The sequence below is a fragment of the Oryctolagus cuniculus genome, chromosome 17 (assembly GCF_051225735.1).
Source record: "Oryctolagus cuniculus isolate XC-2025 breed Fujian yellow rabbit chromosome 17, ASM5122573v1, whole genome shotgun sequence".
Lineage (NCBI taxonomy): Eukaryota > Metazoa > Chordata > Mammalia > Lagomorpha > Leporidae > Oryctolagus > Oryctolagus cuniculus.
The window spans coordinates 26779881-26799312 of record NC_142883.1 but is presented as its reverse complement, the minus strand read 5'-3'; the positions used below and the strand labels follow the sequence as shown (position 1 = coordinate 26799312).

Below are 19432 nucleotides of genomic sequence, written 5' to 3'. Positions count from 1 at the left end.
TGCTGTCTTTCCATTGGGCTTCTTTGATGATTTCTTAGGATTAGACTGAGGTTATACATTTTTGGTAAGAGTACCATAGAATGCCTTTCTAAGTTTGTTACAGTAAATACTACGTCAGTATGTTTTATTAGTGGTAATAATAACTTTGATAACTTAGTTCAGACAGTATGTGTCAGATTTCTCCACTATAAAGTTAGTAATTTTCTTTTTATAATTAAAAAAAATTGATGGATATATTTGAGACTGTAAATATTGTTTCTATTCAAGTTTTCATCTTCTGATTTTAGCATTCATCAATGGATGTTGGCTACAACAGTTATTAGTAAAATATTACTAATGGTTCTTTTCTGTTTTATTCATCCTTCTAATTTATTAATTGGAATTTATTAAAAGGAAAAACTGACATGCAGTGTGGACTTAGAGGATGTATATTTTACTGTGTGGGCTAGCCAGTCTCATCATTTATTTGGTTTCTCATATCATTCCATCTTTGAACGTTCAGAGCTCTTCCCCGTTGGCGCCTGTACTCTGATACATCCCATCCTTGTTTAAGCACTTTTCTCCTTCCTTACTGGCATCAGAAGATGCTTCAGGCTCTTGCATTTTTCCTTGCCCCGTGCTATAAAATCAGCCTCTTCCCCAAAGATCCGTGCTTACTTCTTTAAGAATACTATTTTTAGGAACCAAGATCTAGGCACCAAGTATGTTTATATTTTGGACAGTGGATTTTTCCTGGACCTTCTCTCTCTAATGTTCATGTTGGGTTTTGCTATTAGTTTACAGTCAAGGTGTCCCCTTTTTTGTTAGTAAAATAGCGCAGACTTATCTATGGCAAACTCTACACCCCGGACACCATCTTAGGCTCTAGCCCCTGCTGCCATGGCTGGAAGCCAGGGACCCATGGCTCAACCACCGGTGTCAGCTCCACCTCCACCCTAATAGGATTCACTGCTCCTACTTCTCTGCCCACCCCCTGGCAAAGTTTTAAGAGGACCTGCTCCTGAACACTTGATCTCTCTCTGTCTCTGTCTCTTGATCTTTCTCTCATGCTCTCTCTTTTGATCTCTCTCTTACACTCTCCTTCTCCCTCTTTTTCTTCTTTGCCTTGTCTCTCCATTCTGTCGGGTTTCCCCCAATAAACCCTCTCCCTTACTCCAGTGTTAAGTGTGTTTTGTGGTGGCCTTACACTTTTAGATTTTCTATTAATGTTTATGAGGGTAAGATAAAAGTAGAATTTCTTTAAAGAGGATTATTCATTATTTTTGTAGTACCCTACTTAGTATATAAATAAGCTTGTAGAATAGGAAAAATTTTAAATATTTTCTGTTGAGGAAAATGAGCTTGCTTTTTCATGTTCAGAAATATTTATTAGTGATCATTGTGTTAGACACAATGCTATATACTAGAAAAGGTATTTAGAGTCCAGACTATTTTATTAAACAGGCTTAGTAGTTTCTTTTTTCTTTTTTTTTTTTTGACAGGCAGAGTGGACAGTGAGAGAGAGAGACAGAGAGAAAGGTCTTCCTTTTGCCGTTGGTTCACCCTCCAATGGCCGGCGCGGCCGGTGCACCGCGCTGATCCGATGGCAGGAGCCAGGTGCTTTTCCTGGTCTCCCATGGGGTGCAGGGCCCAAGCACTTGGGCCATCCTCCACTGCACTCCCTGGCCACAGCAGAGAGCTGGCCTGGAAGAGGGGCAACCGGGACAGAATCCGGCGCCCCGACCGGGACTAGAACCCGGTGTGCTGGCGCTGCCGCAAGGCGGAGGATTAGCCTAGTGAGGCCAGTAGTTTCTTTTTAAAAGTTATATTAATTCCATTTCACAGTTTTTAATAATACTGAGGAATGTAGACTAAAGTAGAAAGCTTCTCCAACCCTCCTCCTACTCCTTCCCCTGGTCATTATAAATAGTGCAGTTATCTCTCAGACCTTTTTCCTCATGCACACAGATGATGGGTTTATGCTATAGATATTTTCCTATAGCTTGCTTTCTTTTTCATTTAACAATGTAGTTTTACACTCTTTCTACTCCAATTTTTTTTACCTAGTTTTTGATGAAATGAGTAGTTGAAAGTGGTTAAAGATGATGGTACTCCAAAATCAAAGATCATATAAACAAACATTACAAGATCTCACCACAAACACACACAGTATGAGGTGCTGGGTGTGTTAATTAACTTGGTTATGATTATTTCAATAGTGTATACACACATTAAAACTTTTTTTAGTTTTACCTCAACAAAGCTGGCAGATAGGATGTTTGTTAATGGAGGGTAATATGGATTCCATAGTCAATTAGGCTTTGCTAATTTGTGGTTTTTGAGGGGGATTAAGGGCCAGCAGACTTTCAAAAGGATTTTGATGAATTTCCAGACCAGGAGTGTTTAAAACTTTAGTATTGCTTTGCATTTAAAAGAAGCACTTTTGTTTCACAGAAAGAAAATGTATGGATAGGAATAAAGAATATGAATGAAGAGATATTTGTATAGGAAAGCATTTCAACCTTGGCCACCTTTCAATCATTAGTGTTATCTAGTAATTTCAGAAATGGTGGTAGGAGAAAGGAGAGAGTGGGAAACGTTTCCAAGTGTGCTACACAGGAATGTTTGGTGCTGACTATTCACAGTGACTGAAATAAGGGTCAGAAAAATTTCAAAGTTGTGTGAAGAAAAGAAACTTAGACGAAAAGCTGTGTATCAGTAAGTTTGAAGTGAGACTGATCCAAGTGGTGACTCCTGATGCAGAAATATCATTTCATATATCATTTAAGCAGTAGTCTTGAAAGAGGTGGTTTTAAATCAGACCAATCCCCAAACCCTTATTTGAAACATACTGGATAATAGTCATACAAATCTTTTATCCTGAGAGGTAGTATAAGCCTAAGACAGAAATGTTATCACCTAGTAAATACGTAATTTTTTTCTCTTTTATAATCTTTCCCTTTCTTAGGTCAGCAATAGTCCTGAACCTCCGAAGGCTGTAGAACAGGAGGTGAGAATGGTATTTCCAAACATTTTGCAAAAAGTAAACAAAAATAGTTAACTCTTGGTTACTTTCTCAACTGCTATTCTCAGGACATCAAATGCTCAGTTTGGAAGACTGTTGAAGTTACTGAAATACAAAAGAAAATTATGTCCTCTGCAGGGGTTGCTAATGCTGTACTGTAATCTATAACTGCTGTCCCAAAGTAAGCATTTTTGAAATAAAGGGGAAATAAATAGACTATGGAGTTGTAGCCTGTTTCCACTTACCCAACTCTAGATAAGAAAACTGGTGTCAGTGCCTTTTTCAGGGAAGAATGTCCATCCCTTGTTTGTCTCCTGGAGACGGCCCAGTGTGTCATTTTACCATGAGGCTGCTCCAGCCAGGGCACCCTGCAGCTTTACTCAGCTAATGTCCGTTAAGGGACTACTACAAAAGACAAGACTTTGTCCTGCCTGATAGGTCAGGGATTAACCTGGGTGCCTGGAAGTCCTTAGGCATTGACAGTGAAACAATGTCCCTTTCTTCATGGTTGGGATTAGACATTCATACTTTTCCTTTCATAATCTGAATTCTCTTGAAGCTACTGCAATGTTTACACCCAAGAGTATTTTATCTGGCCGGCGCCGCGGCTCACTAGGCTAATCCTCCGCCTAGCGGCGCCGGCACACCGGGTTCTAGTCCCGGTCGGGGCGCCGGATTCTGTCCCGGTTGCCCCTCTTCCAGGCCAGCCCTCTGCTGTGGCCCGGGAGTGCAGTGGAGGATGGCCCAGGTGCTTGGGCCCTGCACCCCATGGGAGACCAGGAAAAGCACCTGGCTCCTGGCTCCTGCCATCGGATCAGCGCGGTGCGCCGGCCGCAGCGCGCCGGCCGCGGCGGCCATTGGAGGGTGAACCAACGGCAAAGGAAGACCTTTCTCTCTGTCTCTCTCTCTCACTGTCCACTCTGCCTGTCAAAAAAAAAAAAAAAAAGTATTTTATCTGAGTATGTCTAGAGTTAATGATTCTCAGACTTTCTCTGAGCTGTAGAGTCCTCTGGAAGTCAAATTATAGTAAACTCTCCAGAAAAATGCGTGTACACACAGTTTAGTAATCACCGCTTTAGAGACTTACTTTTACGTGGGGAAAAAGAAATAGGAACAAAAAATGTAAGGTGGTACATATTACAGTGGGGAACCCTGCTTGGGCTACTTTCTTGTTTTCAGTACTATTTTTTCTTTCTTGCAGCTTAACATCTTCAAGTCTATAGACAGACATAAACATATGTAACTGCATTCATGCCCTTTTATTAACCTTGTTTCAAATGAAGTTGGGCAGGCCACTTAGGGAAACACTGCACTGGGACATGGAATAAGTTGTCCTTGATGGGATAGTTTACTTTCTATAGTTGTGGACTAGTTTATAGTCTAGAAAATAGTTATGGTGCAATATCAGGTAACAAATGACATATGTATTGTTTGCAGCCTATCATGCACTTAATGAATAGAATAACTGAAATATTTTGAAAGGCTTATAAGATACCTAAAGTGGTACAAAAATGAGGTTGTTTTCACCTTGGTGTCACAAGTGAAAGCAAAAGTAATGATGCCTACTTGTGTGGTTGTGATGGTGCTAAAGACACATACTTACCCATTTTTTAACTTGGTAGTGTTAAGTATATACATATTACTGTAAAACAGATTCCGGAAGTTTTTCATCTTACAAATCTAATAAAACTGTATACCCATTAAACAATAACTTACTCTGCCCAGCCCTTGATAACTGTATTCTTTCTGTTTCTATGAATTTGACCTCATATATTAGATACATAAATAGAGTCATGTAGTATTTATGATTTTAAGACTGGCTCATTTCATTTAGCATAATGTCCTCAGGGTTCAACCATATGCTAGCATGTGGCAAGATTGCCTTCCTTTTTAAGAATGAATAATATTCCATGATATGTATATACAGGTTGAGTATTCCTTATCCAAAATGCTTGGGACCAGAAATGTTTGGGATTTTGGAATATTTGCATATACATAATGAAATATCTGAGATATGTTGGGAATGGGACTCACCCAAGTGTAAACACACAACTCATTTTTGTTTCATATGCAGCTTACACACGTAGTGCGAAGGTAACTTTATGCAGCATTTGTAGTGCACCTGTACTTTGTGACTCATCATGTGAGGTCAGGTGTGGAGCTGGAATTTTTCAATTGTAGCATCATGTCCACTCAGAAATTTTTTTGGATTTTAGATTTTCAGGTTAGGTCCTAGTAAGAAATTTCCCTTGGTTTGCTTATATTATAAGCTGACTGTTGACCAAAAGTAATAAATTTTATCTTTTTTCAGGTTGATATTTAAGCATGTCTCCCTTGTTCTGTCTTTAATTGGAGGCAGTAATTTCCTCCATAGAAGTAGAATTCAAGAATGTGTGCTCCGGGCTAAATGGTGTAGCAAAGACTTCCTTCTAAGTGCTTTTCTGCTCATTGAGGAGAAATACTTCTTTTGAAAACTGCTCCTCTAAAATTCAGAACTTTCTTCTCCTTAGCTCTCATGCTGTGTTCCTTGGAGCAGTAGTCAGAAGTTTAGCCCACTTGATGAGCCATTTTAAAGGCTGGAAAATATTTTTGTGTGGTAAAAGTATAAAAGGGAAATGAGTTACAGATAAATAAATTCCGTGTTATTTGGATAGCTTAGAACAAATTAAGAGCATTTCCTTCCAGATAGATCCTAACTTGCCCCTTCTTTGTAGCCTAAAAGCTGGGGGTCCCTCTGGTGTCATAGTCCTTTTCCTGTTTCAGGTTCAGGGCTCTCCTGGTTATTTTATTTCATGCTCTTAGATCCATAGTGAATGTATGCTTTATTGTGGATGTGGACTTCGGCCAGACTCTTTATATTGTGAGCTTTTAAATTACTGAGTAAAAAAATGTAAGGCTTAAACCGGATTTGTAGGGGAGTTTGTGGGGTTGCTGAAGAGGAAGAAGAAATCATTTCTTTGTTTGGAAAGTAAATGACAAGACCAAGACTGATCTCAAGTTCTTTATTTTTCAAGTGGTTTCAAAGAGTAGCGTTTTCCCAGTAAATATAAACTGATAAACCTGATATTCCCTTGGGCTTTCTGAATCCACAGTCTTGATAGGTTTTAGTGCTTTCATCAGGACTATTAATCAGAAACAAGGACTGTTGATTTTCTGTTTTAGGATGTATGTTATGATCTTGGACTTTAAAGAGTGGGGAATTCATGTATAGGATAAAATGAATATGAATTAGGCTGTTAACCAAAATAATGCCACTCTTTTTTTTAAATGGCATACACATCAAAGCAAAGATTATTGTTGGGGGATGTTTGTCGTTGTTTTCACTATAAGCCTCTTCAACTTTAGAAACATTACTTAGTTTTTCTGACTCAGCTCCAAACAAGCTAATTAGCTTGACTGAGTAAATTTTTATAAGATGCTTCTATGTTAGGTGCCAGTCACCAGCTCAATGGAATAGTAACTTTATCTTTTAATTTTAAGGGGGAAGAAGGTAATGGAGAATTAAGTTTATTTCTTTGATTTATCTTTCTTCTCATTGGAAATCAACCCAATATTTGAGACCCATGGGAGAAAATAATTGGCTATACAGTTCAGCTAGCTTTATTAACATATGGTTAGTATAACTTCACTGGAAATGACAATTACAGCTCTTTTTTTTTTTTTAATGATTTATTTATTTATTTGAAAGAATTGCACAGAGCTTTCTCCGGGTCTTCCCATGTGGGTGCAGGGGCCCAAGGACTTGGGCCATCTTCTACTGCTATCCCAGGCCACAGCAGAGAGCTGGATAGGAAGTGGAGCAGCCAGCACTTGAACCAGTGCCCATATGGGATGCCAGCACTGCAGGTGGTGGCTTTATCTGCTAGGCCACAGCACCAGCCACAACAGCTGGGTCTTGAACTGGCACCCATATGATGTGTCAGCATCACAGGTGGAGGCTTAACCTACTATACCACAACGCCGGCCCCAATCAAAGCTATCTTAAACACAAGCCCATAAAGAATGAGTAACACCCAGTTCCTTAAAAATATGAATGGTTTCCTTTTCCCCAAAATCTATCTCAAACTGAAAAATAATACATCTAGTTATATTCAAATCTGTTTAGAACTTATTTACATTTTTCCCTTATCTTGAAAGTAGCAGATGCCTATGGTTAAAAAGAATTTGAAGTGGTGAGTGTTTGGTTTAACAGTTAAGACCCATTTTGGATGCCCATAAAGCATACCTGGAGTGCATGGTTTGAGTCCCTGCTCTTCTCTTCTGATTCAACTTCCTGCTAATATGCACCTTGGGAGGCAGCAAGTGGTGGTCAAGCACTTGGGTCCTTGTCACCCATGTAGGAGACCCAGGTTAAGTTGTGGACTCCTAGCTTATTCCTTGGCCAAATCCTGGTTATTGCAGGCATTTGAGGAAGTGAACCAGTTAATGGAAGATAACTGTGTGTTTATGTGTCTACTTGTTCTCTCTTTCTCTCTCTGTTTTTCAAATACAGTGAAAATAAATGAATTTAAACATTTTTTAAATGTTGGAAAGGATAGAAAACTGGAATGGATATTTGGTGCAGCAGTTAAGATTCTACTTGGGATACTTGTATCTCATTTTAGAGTACCTGGGTTTGACTCTCAGCTCCACTTCTAATTCCAACTTCATGCTAACGAGCACCCTTCGAGGCAGCAAGAAATGGCTCAAGGCGTTGGATCCCTGCTGCATGGGAGACTGTCATTGAGTTTCTGGCTTCCAGCTTAGGCCTGGAACATTTGGCCTTACAGCCATTTGAGGAGTGAGTCAACAGATGGGAGATCTCTCTGTCTCCCTGTCACTCTCTCTCTCTGACTTTCAAATGAATAAAAATAAATTTTAAAAGAAGAAAAAAGTATTGGGACTGGCATTGTGGTATAGTGTCGCTCCCCCTCTTCACGGAGGAACGACACTAGACCCTGCGCTGTTCTTTTGTCTGCTCGGCCCTTCCCGGGTTTACTGCTGGTCCTTCCCAGGTTGGCTGCCGATCCCTCCACCTCCGTGGAGGGGCGGCTCCCCCTGCCACTTTCCCCACTTCCGAGGGGAAGCGGCACACCGGCACACCGCCGGCCGGCTCTCTCAGGGCTGCTCAGATGTTATCCGGATGTTCCTGGTGTGTGTTGTCTCTCTCCTCCTTTATAGTCCTCTTCCACCAATCCCAACTCTGCTACCCACACACCGAGCACACTGCTCTCCTCCAATCAGGAGCAGGATCAGCTCCTGCAGCTCATCAGTCAAGTTTGTGAGAGGCAGCTGTGTAGAAGTTGTTCACTCCCTTTCAGCGCCATATTGTGGGAGAGCAGATGCATAGAATAAGTCTTAATTCCAGTAACTTAGTCTAGTCCGAGTTGCTCCCCACAGTATAGTAGGTTAAGCTGCTGCATGTGATGCTGGTTTCCCACATGAGCACCAGTTTGAGTCTTGCTGCTCCACTTCTGACCCAGCACCCTGCCGATGCCCCTGGGAAAGCAGCAGAAAATGGCCTGAGTATGTGGGTCCCTGCCACCCATGTGGGAGACCCAGGTGGAGTTCCAGGCTATTGGTTTCAACCTGAACCTGCCCCAATCTTGTGGCCATTTAGGGAGTGAACCAGCAGATGAAAGGTCGAACTCTGTCTTTCTCTCTCTGTGTGTGTGTCTTTCTCTCTTTAACTCTGCCTTTCAAGTAAATAAATAAATCTTTTTATATAAGAATAAAGTATTATAAGCAGGAAAATTCTTATCTTCAGTCACTTTATATGCTTTTTAAAAAACTTTAAGACTATTTATTGTTTTATATTCTGATATATATTACTTTATTTGATCATATTATTTTTGAAAAATATTGTGGATTTTTCATTAGTAAATGTTCTTCTACAAAACATTCTTATTTGCTATATAGTATTCTGCTTTATGGATGTACCATAATTTGCTTAATCTCCTAGTTGAGAACATTTAGGTTGTTCACAATATTTTATTGTGATAAGAACAGCTAACATGAGATATATCCTCTTACTGTTGGCTGTAGGTGTGATGTTGTACAGCACACCTCTAGAGTTTACTCATCTTGCTAGACTGACACTTTGTTTTGCTGTTATAAATAACAGCATATATACATCTTTGATTTTCTTTTAGAGTATACATTTTCCCCAATTTAAGATATAAGCATTTTTCTTTCATTGAAAATTCATTTTTCAGTATTGAACTCTGACATGGATATATGGTTTTCTTCTTCTTTTGGTAGATTGATAATCTCAAGAGATTAGGTTTCAGTAAACGGATCATTGTCTATCATGGATATATGTTTCTTAACCTGAGGATGAGCAATAAAATAATCAGTAGCTGACCAGCCATTGCACAAGTACAAGTGCAGTACAAATTGCCAAAAGTTGAGAAAAGGAAGAATTTTTTTGGATTTAAGGCCTTTGGCAAACACATGAGTTTCGACACCTTATTAGAGCCCACACCCACCAGTTGAGCTAATATATTCCAGACCCTTAATGAGTAATTCCACTTTGGGTGTGCCATTCATTCTCTGGCTTTCTATAGTTCTCATTATTTAAAAAATAAAAAGGCCTGGGGTGGGAATAAAGGCATAGGGTAACTATTGAAGTGGGTAAGAGCTCTCCCTTTATCATAACAAATATAATCACACTTAAAATTTATATGCATATAAATGTAATTACAATTGTATAAAATGTACTCATAATTAACATTTACAAAACATTCAGGATGTGTGAAGCAATACTTAGCCATCATATTGAATAGTTTATAATAATCCTATTAAGTAGGTGCTATTATCTGTATTATAGATAGAAACACATAGGTACGGAAAGAATATATAACTTACCCTAGGTCATACATTTAATGAATTATAAATGCACTGAATTCCTAATTTTTATTATTGTTATTTAGTAGTGGTAGTAATGGTAAACTTTTTGTCAGTTTGTCTTTTCTTAAAAAATTGCCTCATTTATGGTTGCCATTAGACATTTGTTTTTAGTTATTTTGGAGTCACAAGCCCTTTTGAAAGTCTGCCAAAAGCAGTATATCCTTCATTCAGAAAAATGTACCCTAGTTTTCACATACAATTTCAGTCTGTTGGTGTACCTCTTAAAGCCTATGTGTAGACCTTAGAGTAGAAGTTATCAAATTGTAGTGAGCAGATAAATCACCATGGTTGCTTGCTAAATGCAGATTACCTGATTTCACTGTTCACGTTTGGTGCATTAATTTTGGAGTAGAATTTAGAATCTGCCCTTTTAACAAGCACTTCAGTTGATTAGGGTGCTGAATGTTTTAAGGCCACACTTTGCTGTCCTGATATTAGGAGTCTGATTGTTCCATCATTATTTAGAGCAGCTGCTGCAGAGTACATGCTTTAAAATAAGTTGTTACCAAATGAGTTTATGAGATTGCAGCTGCCCTTACAAACTGGTGTTGGCATTACTATTGATTTAGGGCAAATGCCTCTAATGTACTTTTATTTTTAAATCTCTGTTTAGAAAAAACTATGCATATCTGGAAAATATGATTTACTTAAGTATTTCCCAATTATTTGCAAATAGTCTAGAGAGGAAATCTGACTGTTTTTATTTTTGTTTTTAATTAGAATGTTCTCTGGGCAAGTTTACAAACCCATTTAAAGCTGTTTAGAATAAATTATGGTTAATATTTTCTCCTTAATTCTTATATATAGGATGAACTTTCTGATGTTAGCCAAAGTGGATCTAAAGCTACCACTCCAGCATCAACAATTAATTCCGATGTGGCAGCAATTCCTACTGATACTCCCTTAAGAGAAGATAACGAAGGATTTGTGAAGGTTACAGATACACCAAATAAGTCAGAGATAAGCAAGCACATTGAAGTACAGGTAGCCCAAGAAACTAGAAATGTGTCAACAGGTAAGTGACCATAGTTCTTTGCTTACTAGCAAAGTATTCGGGAATCCTTAATGGTGGGGGTATGAGAAACTTTATCTTTGGAGGGCAGCTTGCTTTCAATGGATAATACAGGTAGATACTTCTCATATTTAGTTGTAAATGAGCTTAGAAGAAATAATGATTCAATGAAGTTTTGGAGAGAAAAATGTTGGGGCTGGTAAGTTAGAGAGTCTGAAATAGTTTCTTTTTTTATTTTTTTAAAGATTTATTTAATTTATTTTTTTTAAAAGAGTTACACAGAGAGAGGAGAGGCAGAGAGAGAAAGAGAGAGAGGTCTTCCATCTAATGGTTCACTCCCCAATTGGCTGCAATGGCTGGAACTGCACCATCTGAAGCCAGGAGCCAGGAGCTTCTTCCGGGTCTCCCACGTGGGTACAGGGGCCCAAGGACTTGGGCCATCTTCTACTGCTATCCCAGGCCACAGCAGAGAGCTGGATCAGAAGAGGAGCAGCCGGGACTAGAACTGGCGTCCATATGGGATGCCGGCACTTCAGGCCAGGGCGTTAACCCACTGAGCCACAGTGCTGGCCCCTAGTTTCTTTCTATTTTACCCTTTAAATGAGAATAAAAGCAAGGCATTGTTTTCTGTACTATTCCAAGAAAAACAGATGAAAACTTTCTGTGGTGACTTAATCATTAGTTTCTGATATTGACTGTTAGCTGAATATATGAGGGATCTTAAAAATGTTCATGAAAATGCCTACTATGAAGCAGTTAGACATGGATTTTAAAATTTTTTGTGCAAAAATAGACTTATCTTTTAATTCCATTTTTCCATGAACCCTTTGATGAACTCTTGTATATGTATTGTTTATTTCATCATGTTCTTTCCTTAGGCTCTGCTGAAAATGAAGAGAAGTCTGAAGTTCAAGCAATCATTGAATCCACTCCTGAGTTGGATATGGACAAAGATCTCAGTGGATATAAAGGTTCAAGGTACCAGAAATGCCAGATTAAGACATTTATTTGTCCTTTTCTCCACTCCCAGAGACCAGAATAGGGTACTGTACCCTATTCCTGGTCTCTGTCCAGACAAAATGAATTTGAATGTTTTGTTGAAGAAATGTTGATATTATATCAGGAGTCTTCAAGAAGTTCATATGAATTCATTCATTATGAATAAAACCTGCATGGATTTCAAAATTCTGTTGCAACAAAATAAACTTATAATTCCATTTTACATGGACTGTCTGAAGTGCCCTCACATTCTAATTTCTTTGCTTGAAACTAGGCATTATATGTGGCTTGAATTTTTTCTGAAATGTTACCTTTGCAGCATCAAGGATCAGAGCTTATGGAGGGATGGTGTCTTAGTCCATTTTGTGCTTTTATAATTTATAAAGAACAGAAATGTATTTTCTCATGGTTCTGGAGTCCACAAAGTCCAAGATCAAGGTGTTGGCCAGTTTGGTTGTCTCATGGGGCTGCTCTTTGCTTCCAAGGTAGTATCTTGTTGCTGTATCCTCTGTAAGGAAAAGAGGCTGGGTCACACAAGCCTCTGTTGAAGGCAGAAAGCCCAGTGGCAGCACACACCATGTGACACCTGAAGCCATTCACAAGAGTGGAGCTGTCATAGCCTGATCCTCACTTTATTTTTCTTCTTGAACATCACCATTTTTACTTACTTTCTTTGACTTTTTTTTTTAAAGACTTATTTATTTATTTGAAAGGCAAAATGACAGAGAGAAGGGGAGAGACAGAGATCCATCTGCTGGCTCACTTCCCAAGTGTCTGTAACAGCCAAAGTTGAACCAGGCCAAAAACAGGAGCCAGGAACTCCATCCTGGTCTTCCACGTGGATGGCAGAGGCCCAAATATTTGGACCATCATCTACTGCCTTCCCATTTGCATTACTAGGGAGCTGGATTGGAAGGAGAGTAGCCAGAACTCGAACTGTCATAAAACAACATAACCTGCTGTATCATAACACTGGCTGCTGATTATTTTTTCTTAAAAAGCAACTGACATGTAATAATTGTACTAATTACCTCTTAAAGATCCCAGGGGTTAACACTATCACACTGGTGACACATATATTTTAGAAGAAATACATTCAAATTTCAAGCAGATAAAGGAAAAAGAGAATCAAGTGGTAGACATACTTTCTGGCATTTGAAGATACAAGGAAGCGGGAGTAGGAAGGCTGTGGTAGGAAGAGAATGGTAGGTGTTACGGGAAATACATTGATGTTCAAGAATGTCAGACTAGGGCTACTCCCTTTCTTTGAGTTTCTTCCATAAATTTTACCTAGTCATTAATTAAAAATAGCTATAAGAAAACATGCCAGTTTTTGATCTCTGCTAAGCATTGTGCAGTGTGCTAGGGTGGTTAAAAGTATAGACCCAAGAGTTCTGTGAATGCTGTGTGGGTCCAAATCCCGCCTCGGATTTGAATCTTAGGTACATTTCCTGTCCTATAAAAGAGGATTATGATAATACCTCAGGTGGTTATGAAGATTAATGAATCAATATATGTTAAATCTTGGCAAGTGTCTCATTCAGTATATGTTGACCAGTATTGCGGTTTTCATCATCATTATTTTGTATAGTTTGATCTCAAGTATGACTTTGTGAATGTATTCATTCCTGTTTTTATAGATAAGGAGAACCTTAGAGTAGCTTGTCCAGGATTGTCATGCTAACAAGAGGTAGAGCTGAGATTCAAATCTAGACCACTCTGATTTCAAAGATTGTGTACTGTTAATATATTTTTCAGTTACTGATAATTTTAAAATATAAACAATGCAGTATAAAAAGTGAAACTTGCTTCTGTTCACCTTCTCCAAAGCCTAATAGATAAAGTTACTTGTTAACAGTTTGTATACTTAAACTATTCTGAACTTTTTCAAAACCTAAATTTTCTTATTAGACTAGTGAATGGGTGCAATTTTAAAGTCAAACAGTAATGCAAAATACAAAGGGTGCTAGCAGTCCTCTGCCCACGGTGCCCTCTCATTGCCACACTGTGCACTGTTTGTCTTCAGGATCTGAACAGCATCCTTGTGTTGTTCTTCCTTGGTCCCCGCCTTTCTCAGCTGGGATTCTGTGAGAAAATTGAGCCCCAGTGTCCTCAAGTATCCCTTGCATATAACGGATTAGCATTTAGAGTGGTACTAGGTATATACTTTGCTTGGAAGAATTGAGAAAATAGTCCCTGAAATAGTTTTCTGTATTCTGTGGATCAAATAGGAAGCATGGTCGGTAAAGGCTGAGACACTAGCTGTTGACCCCCAGTGGCGGAAGATGATTGAGGATGTGACTACGCAAACCACCATCCTTCCTTTTATCCTCCCAGTATAATTATACCTCAGTTTTTGTTAAATTGATATTTAGTGTCTACATAATTGTTAATAAGCTATTAATCACCTTAGATACAGAATATATTATTAATTACATTTCCTTTTACAACTTTTTGTTCTCTGGAACTAGAAAGGGTGGTTTTGTTACTTTGTTTCCTTTAGGTCTTTGTAGACCTGCCTCTAGCTCATTCACCTTCTGCCTTTGCTCAATATGAGCAAACATAAAGCTTGTCTGTTTTCTGGAGCAGTTTGTCTTATAGTCGTTCCCATTCTTCAGTCTGGGTCTGGAATATGCCATCACTGTCATCCTGGGAATTCTCTTCACCTTTCTCCTGGATCCCATATCATCTTGTTTCTTGACTTGTGCTCTTGATTGACAAGCATACTCCTACTAATTTTCTGGGCAAAATATGCCTAAGAAGAATTTCTTGAGAACTAGAATATGACAAATGCCTCTTGAAGATATGAAGCCATGCTTGACCATTTGGATTGATACAGAATTATAGGTTGGAAAACATTTCATTTTCCTTCAGATTTGTGAAGACATTGCTTTATTGTCATGTTGAGTTCAGGGTGGTGCCATTTATATTCTTGCTTCTTTGTGTACATTTTCTGGAAACTCTTGGGATCTGCACTTTATCCCTGTTTGGGTGGTTTCTTTTTTTTTTTTTTTCTTTTTTTCTTTTTAATTCATGATGATATGCCTCATCCAGGGGGAGCAAATCCTTTTATCTGAAAATTTCTATCTCCCAATTTTGAGAAATTCTGTTTTTTGTTACTCTGTTTCTGCCTCTCTCATTCTGGAACACCTCTGAGGTAGACACTGATTTTATTCCCTTCCCCTCTTTTCTCTGTCTTCTAAGTTAAGTCTAATTTCTGACAGATTTCTTTAAACCCTCATTGTTTTTCTGTTTTCTTTTTGTTGAACTGCTCTTTTTTGGATGCAACATATTCTGAGGAAAATTAGGTTTTTTGTTTTTCTTGTTGCCTTTGCTGCTTGCATTGTCCCTTCTTGCCCCTAGTGACTCTTTCACATTCCCTTTGTTTTGGGTTCTTTCTTTTATAATAGAAGCCTTCTTTAAATGTCTGGTGCTCTATGGCTGTGTTGCTCATAATTAAGTATACAATGCTGACTCTTTGGTTTTCTGCCTGGAACTTTTAAACTTGGCTTAGGGTTTTTCAGGGAGCTTTGCTGAGAGGAGGGAGGTCTCGCTGTTCTGGAGGATCGGTCACTGTGTGTTGTGCAGTCCTGTATCCCACCCTCTGTTTTCTTTCCCTTTGTGTGCTCATATCCACAGTTGCTGGTTCCTGTGAGAACCAGGGACATTTCCAGGGTTCTGGCTGCAAACTGATCCCTGCTTAGCTCCTAGAGGCTTGGGTTTCGCTTTGTTAGGTCTGTTCTTCAGCTTCTAATTTCCATCCTTCAGAGTTCTGTTCATATTTTATCTGCTGTAGTTTTTTTCTGTTCCTTTGTCCTTCAGAGTGAGTACCATTTTAATTTCATGATTGTCATTTTAGCTAAGTTTCTTAATGATTAGATGATAAATGACCATGTTGAGTCTACCATATTTAACTGTGCAGTAATCCTGTACAGTATTTCTATTAATGTAGCATTAAAGCATAAGCATATACATTTTCCCATTCTCTCTTACCTGTATACAAAAAGGCTTACATATATAGTGTTTTGCAACTTTTTTTTTAAGTTTTTTTTTTTTAATTTGAAAGAGTTAGAGAGAGAGAGAGAGAAGTGTCTTCCATCTGCTGATTCGCTCCCCAAATGGCCACAATGGCTGGAGCTGAACCCATCTGAAGCCAGGAGTCAGGGGCTTCTTCCAGGTCTCCCACATGGGTACAGGGTCCCAAGGGCTTCGGCCATCCTCCACTGCTTTCCCAGGCATATTAGCGGGAAGCTGGATGGGAAGTGTAGCAGCTGAGACTTGAACCAGTGATCCTGTGGAATTCTGGTCCTGCAGGCTAGGGCTTTAACTTGCTGTGCCACAGCACTGGTCCCTGCTTTACAACTTTTTAAAAGAGGAAGGCAATGTGTAAGGGTTTTTGCAAGATTTATAAAGCTCTATTTTAATGTTCCTAACCTAAAAGAATCTAAAGTATTTTTGTTTTTTAACCAATTTGGCCATTTCAACTTTTTGCCACTATAAAAATGCTACTCTGGGGTTCCAGTGCTGTGGTGCAGTGAGTTATTCCTCCACCTGCAATGCCAGCATCCCATATGGGCACCGGTTTTAGTCCCAGCTGCTCCTCTTCCAATCCAACTTTCTACTGTGGCCTGGGAAAGCAGAAGATTACCGAAGTGCTTGGGCCCCTGCACCCACACGGGAGACCCAGAGGAAGCTCCTGGTTCCTGGCTTCAGATCTGTGCAGCTCCGGCAGTTGTGGCCATTTGAGGAGTGAACCAGTGGAAGGAAGACATTTCTCTCTGTCTTTTCCTCTCACTCTGTAACTCTACCTCTCAAATAAATAAATAATTTTTTTTAAGATTCATTTTATTTATTTGAAAGAGTTAGAGAGGTGGAGACAGAGAGGGGTCTTCCATCCAATGGTTCACTTCCCAGATGGCCACAATGGCCGATCCAAAGCCAGGAGCTTCTTCCAGGTCTCCCACTTGAGTGCAGGGGCCCAAGGACTTGGGCCATCTTCTACTGCTGTCCCAGGCCATAGCAGAGAGCTGGATTGGAAGAGGAGCAGCTGGGACTAGAACTGGCACTCATATGAGATGCCAGCACTTCAGGCCAGGGCTTTAATCTGCTGTGCCACAGCACTGGCCTCAATAAAATCTTAAAAAAAAAAAAAAAATGCTACTCTGACCATCTTTTCCATACATAATTAATTGCCTTCTTGTATGGTCATAAATTTTGTAGGATTTTGGGGGCATAATTTTTTGCGGTCAGTTTTAGAAGATACTGTCAAATTGTCCTTAAAAGAAAAAATTTAAAGCCATATTATTTATACCAGGCAACATATAACCTGGTAGTTAATATCATTTTTTTAAAAGATTTATTTATTTATTTGAAAGGCAGAGTTATAGAAAGAGGAAAGAGACAGAGAAAGAGATGTTTCATTTGCTGGTTCGCTCCCCAAGTGGCCATATCTGCTGGAGGTGGGTCAGGTGGAAGCCAAGATCTTGGAACCCCAGCTGGGTCTCCCACAGGGGTAGCAAGGGTCCAAGTACTTGGACCATCTTTTGCTGCTTTACCAGGCACATTAGAAGGGACCTAGATCTGAAGCAGAGCAGCAGGGACTCAAACTATCCCTCATATGGGATGCCAGCATTGTATGCAGCAGCTTAACTCGCTATGCCACAATGCCAGCGCCAAGTAGGTAATATTGAACTGAATATTGACTGGATTTCAGTCCTGCCTCCTTCTGTCCCAAATGATCTTGGCCAATTCCTTAATCTCTTTAGTTTCCTACTCTCTAATACCGGGATAATAGCAACATCTAATTTTCTGGGGGGCTGGTGCCGTGGCTTAGTGGGTCAGGCCACCGCCTGTAGCGCTGGTGTCCCATATGGGTGCCGGTTCGAGTCCTGGCTGCTCCAGGCTGATCCAGCTTTCTGCTGTGGCCTGGAAGAGCCATTGAGGATGGCCCAAATCCTTGGGCCCCTGTGTCCGCCAGGGAGACCCAGAGGAAGCTCCTGACTTCGGATCAGCCCAGCTCTGGCCGTTGCGGCCATTTGGGGAGTGAGTCAGCAGATGGAAGACCTCTCTGCCTCTGCCTTTCTGTGCCTCTGCCTTTCAAATAAGTAAACAAATCCTTAAAAAAAAAAAAAATAGTAATTGTAGAGTAGTTAGTAGTAAGGACTGAGTGTAGTTTCTGTGAAGTACTTAGACCAGTGCCTGGTACAGCACAGAGTAGCAGCCTTTATTGTTTATGTTTGTTCAGATCTTACAAGAAAAATGTCTGTATTTTGTTACTATTTATCTCTGGAGCTTAGTGGGAATTTCTGAGGAAACTTTTAAGAAATCTTAGAAAAGTATATTTTGTAGGAAATGTAATTTATAGGTAAGAAATTTCTACCTAGCTTTGTCCATTATGTACATCTTGCACTGTCCAAAAAGTCTTTGTAATGTGTTGATTCAGTTTCATTCTTTTTATTGCATAGCACTCCCACCAAAGGCATAGAGAACAAAGCTTTTGATCGCAATACTGAATCTCTCTTTGAAGAACTGTCTTCAGCTGGCTCCGGCCTAATTGGAGATGTGGATGAAGGTGCAGACTTACTAGGTATGACGGCTCATCTGAAGAAATATGATACTGGTATTAATAATATATTGTTTAATAGAGTTAATAGTCAATTACTTCAGAATGTCCTCAGCTGCCCCATGGGGGGTAAGTGTACTTTTAGGTAATTATTGAAAACATGTACTTTGAGATCATGAAAATTTTAAATGAAAACATCTGTGCTAATACAATGCATTGAATTCCTGCTGTATTCTGAGAACAGTTACTGCTCACAAGGAACACAGTGATAAGTAATTGGGGGTAGGGTGTAAATGTATGTATGGATGGATAGTTCCTTGCTTTAAAGTGTTTTTATTAAATTCTGTGGACTTTAGTTAGAAATTTATAACACTTGATTTCTCAGAGCTTTTTTTTTTTTTTTTTTTTTTTTTTTTTTTTTTGACAGGCAGAGTGGATAGTGAGAGAGAGAGACAGAGAGAAGGGTCTTCCTTTTGCCGTTGGTTCACCCTCCAGTGGCCGCCACGGCTGGCGCGCTGTGGCCAGCACACCGCGCTGATCCGATGGCAGGAGCCAGGTGCTTCCTCCTGGTCTCCCATGGGGTGCAGGGCCCAAGCACTTGGGCCATCCTCACTGCACTCCCTGGCCACAGCAGAGAGCTGGCCTGGAAGAGGGGCAACCGGGACAGACTCCGGCACCCCAATCGGGACTAGAACCCGATGTGCCGGCGCCGCTAGGTGGAGGATTAGCCTAGTGAGCCGTGGCGCCGGCCTTCTCAGAGCTTTTATAAGCATTGTATTTTAGCTCTGTGGAAAATGTGGTCATTTTAAAGCTTGTGGTGTTGAAGCACATGTGGTCTGAAAAGAAGACATGATTTGGCTCTTCTACTTACCTGGTGACCTTTGACAAATAATCTTTATGGACCTTAGTTTCTGTGTGTTGAAAGTTCAGAAGTCCACCAACTGCAGCTATGAACCAAATTCACCTG

At 39.8% G+C, this 19432-nt stretch overlaps 1 protein-coding gene across 31 annotated transcripts in view; it reads left to right on the top strand.

The window, feature by feature from the left end:
* Positions 1–19432, top strand: part of SPAG9 (sperm associated antigen 9) — a 170670-nt gene that overhangs the window by 90657 nt on the left and 60581 nt on the right. For 18 of the 31 annotated variants that reach the window (XM_089318191.1, XM_051824851.3, XM_051824849.3 and 15 more), the window contains 4 exons: positions 2948–2989; positions 10700–10907; positions 11783–11882; positions 18368–18489. In XM_089318191.1, coding sequence (XP_089174317.1) covers positions 2948–2989; positions 10700–10907; positions 11783–11882; positions 18368–18489 — 472 coding nt within the window. The remainder of the gene's footprint in view (positions 1–2947; positions 2990–10699; positions 10908–11782; positions 11883–18367; positions 18490–19432) is intronic. The other 13 variants (XM_051824855.3, XM_089318189.1, XM_051824854.3 and 10 more) reach the window with 1 other exon arrangement.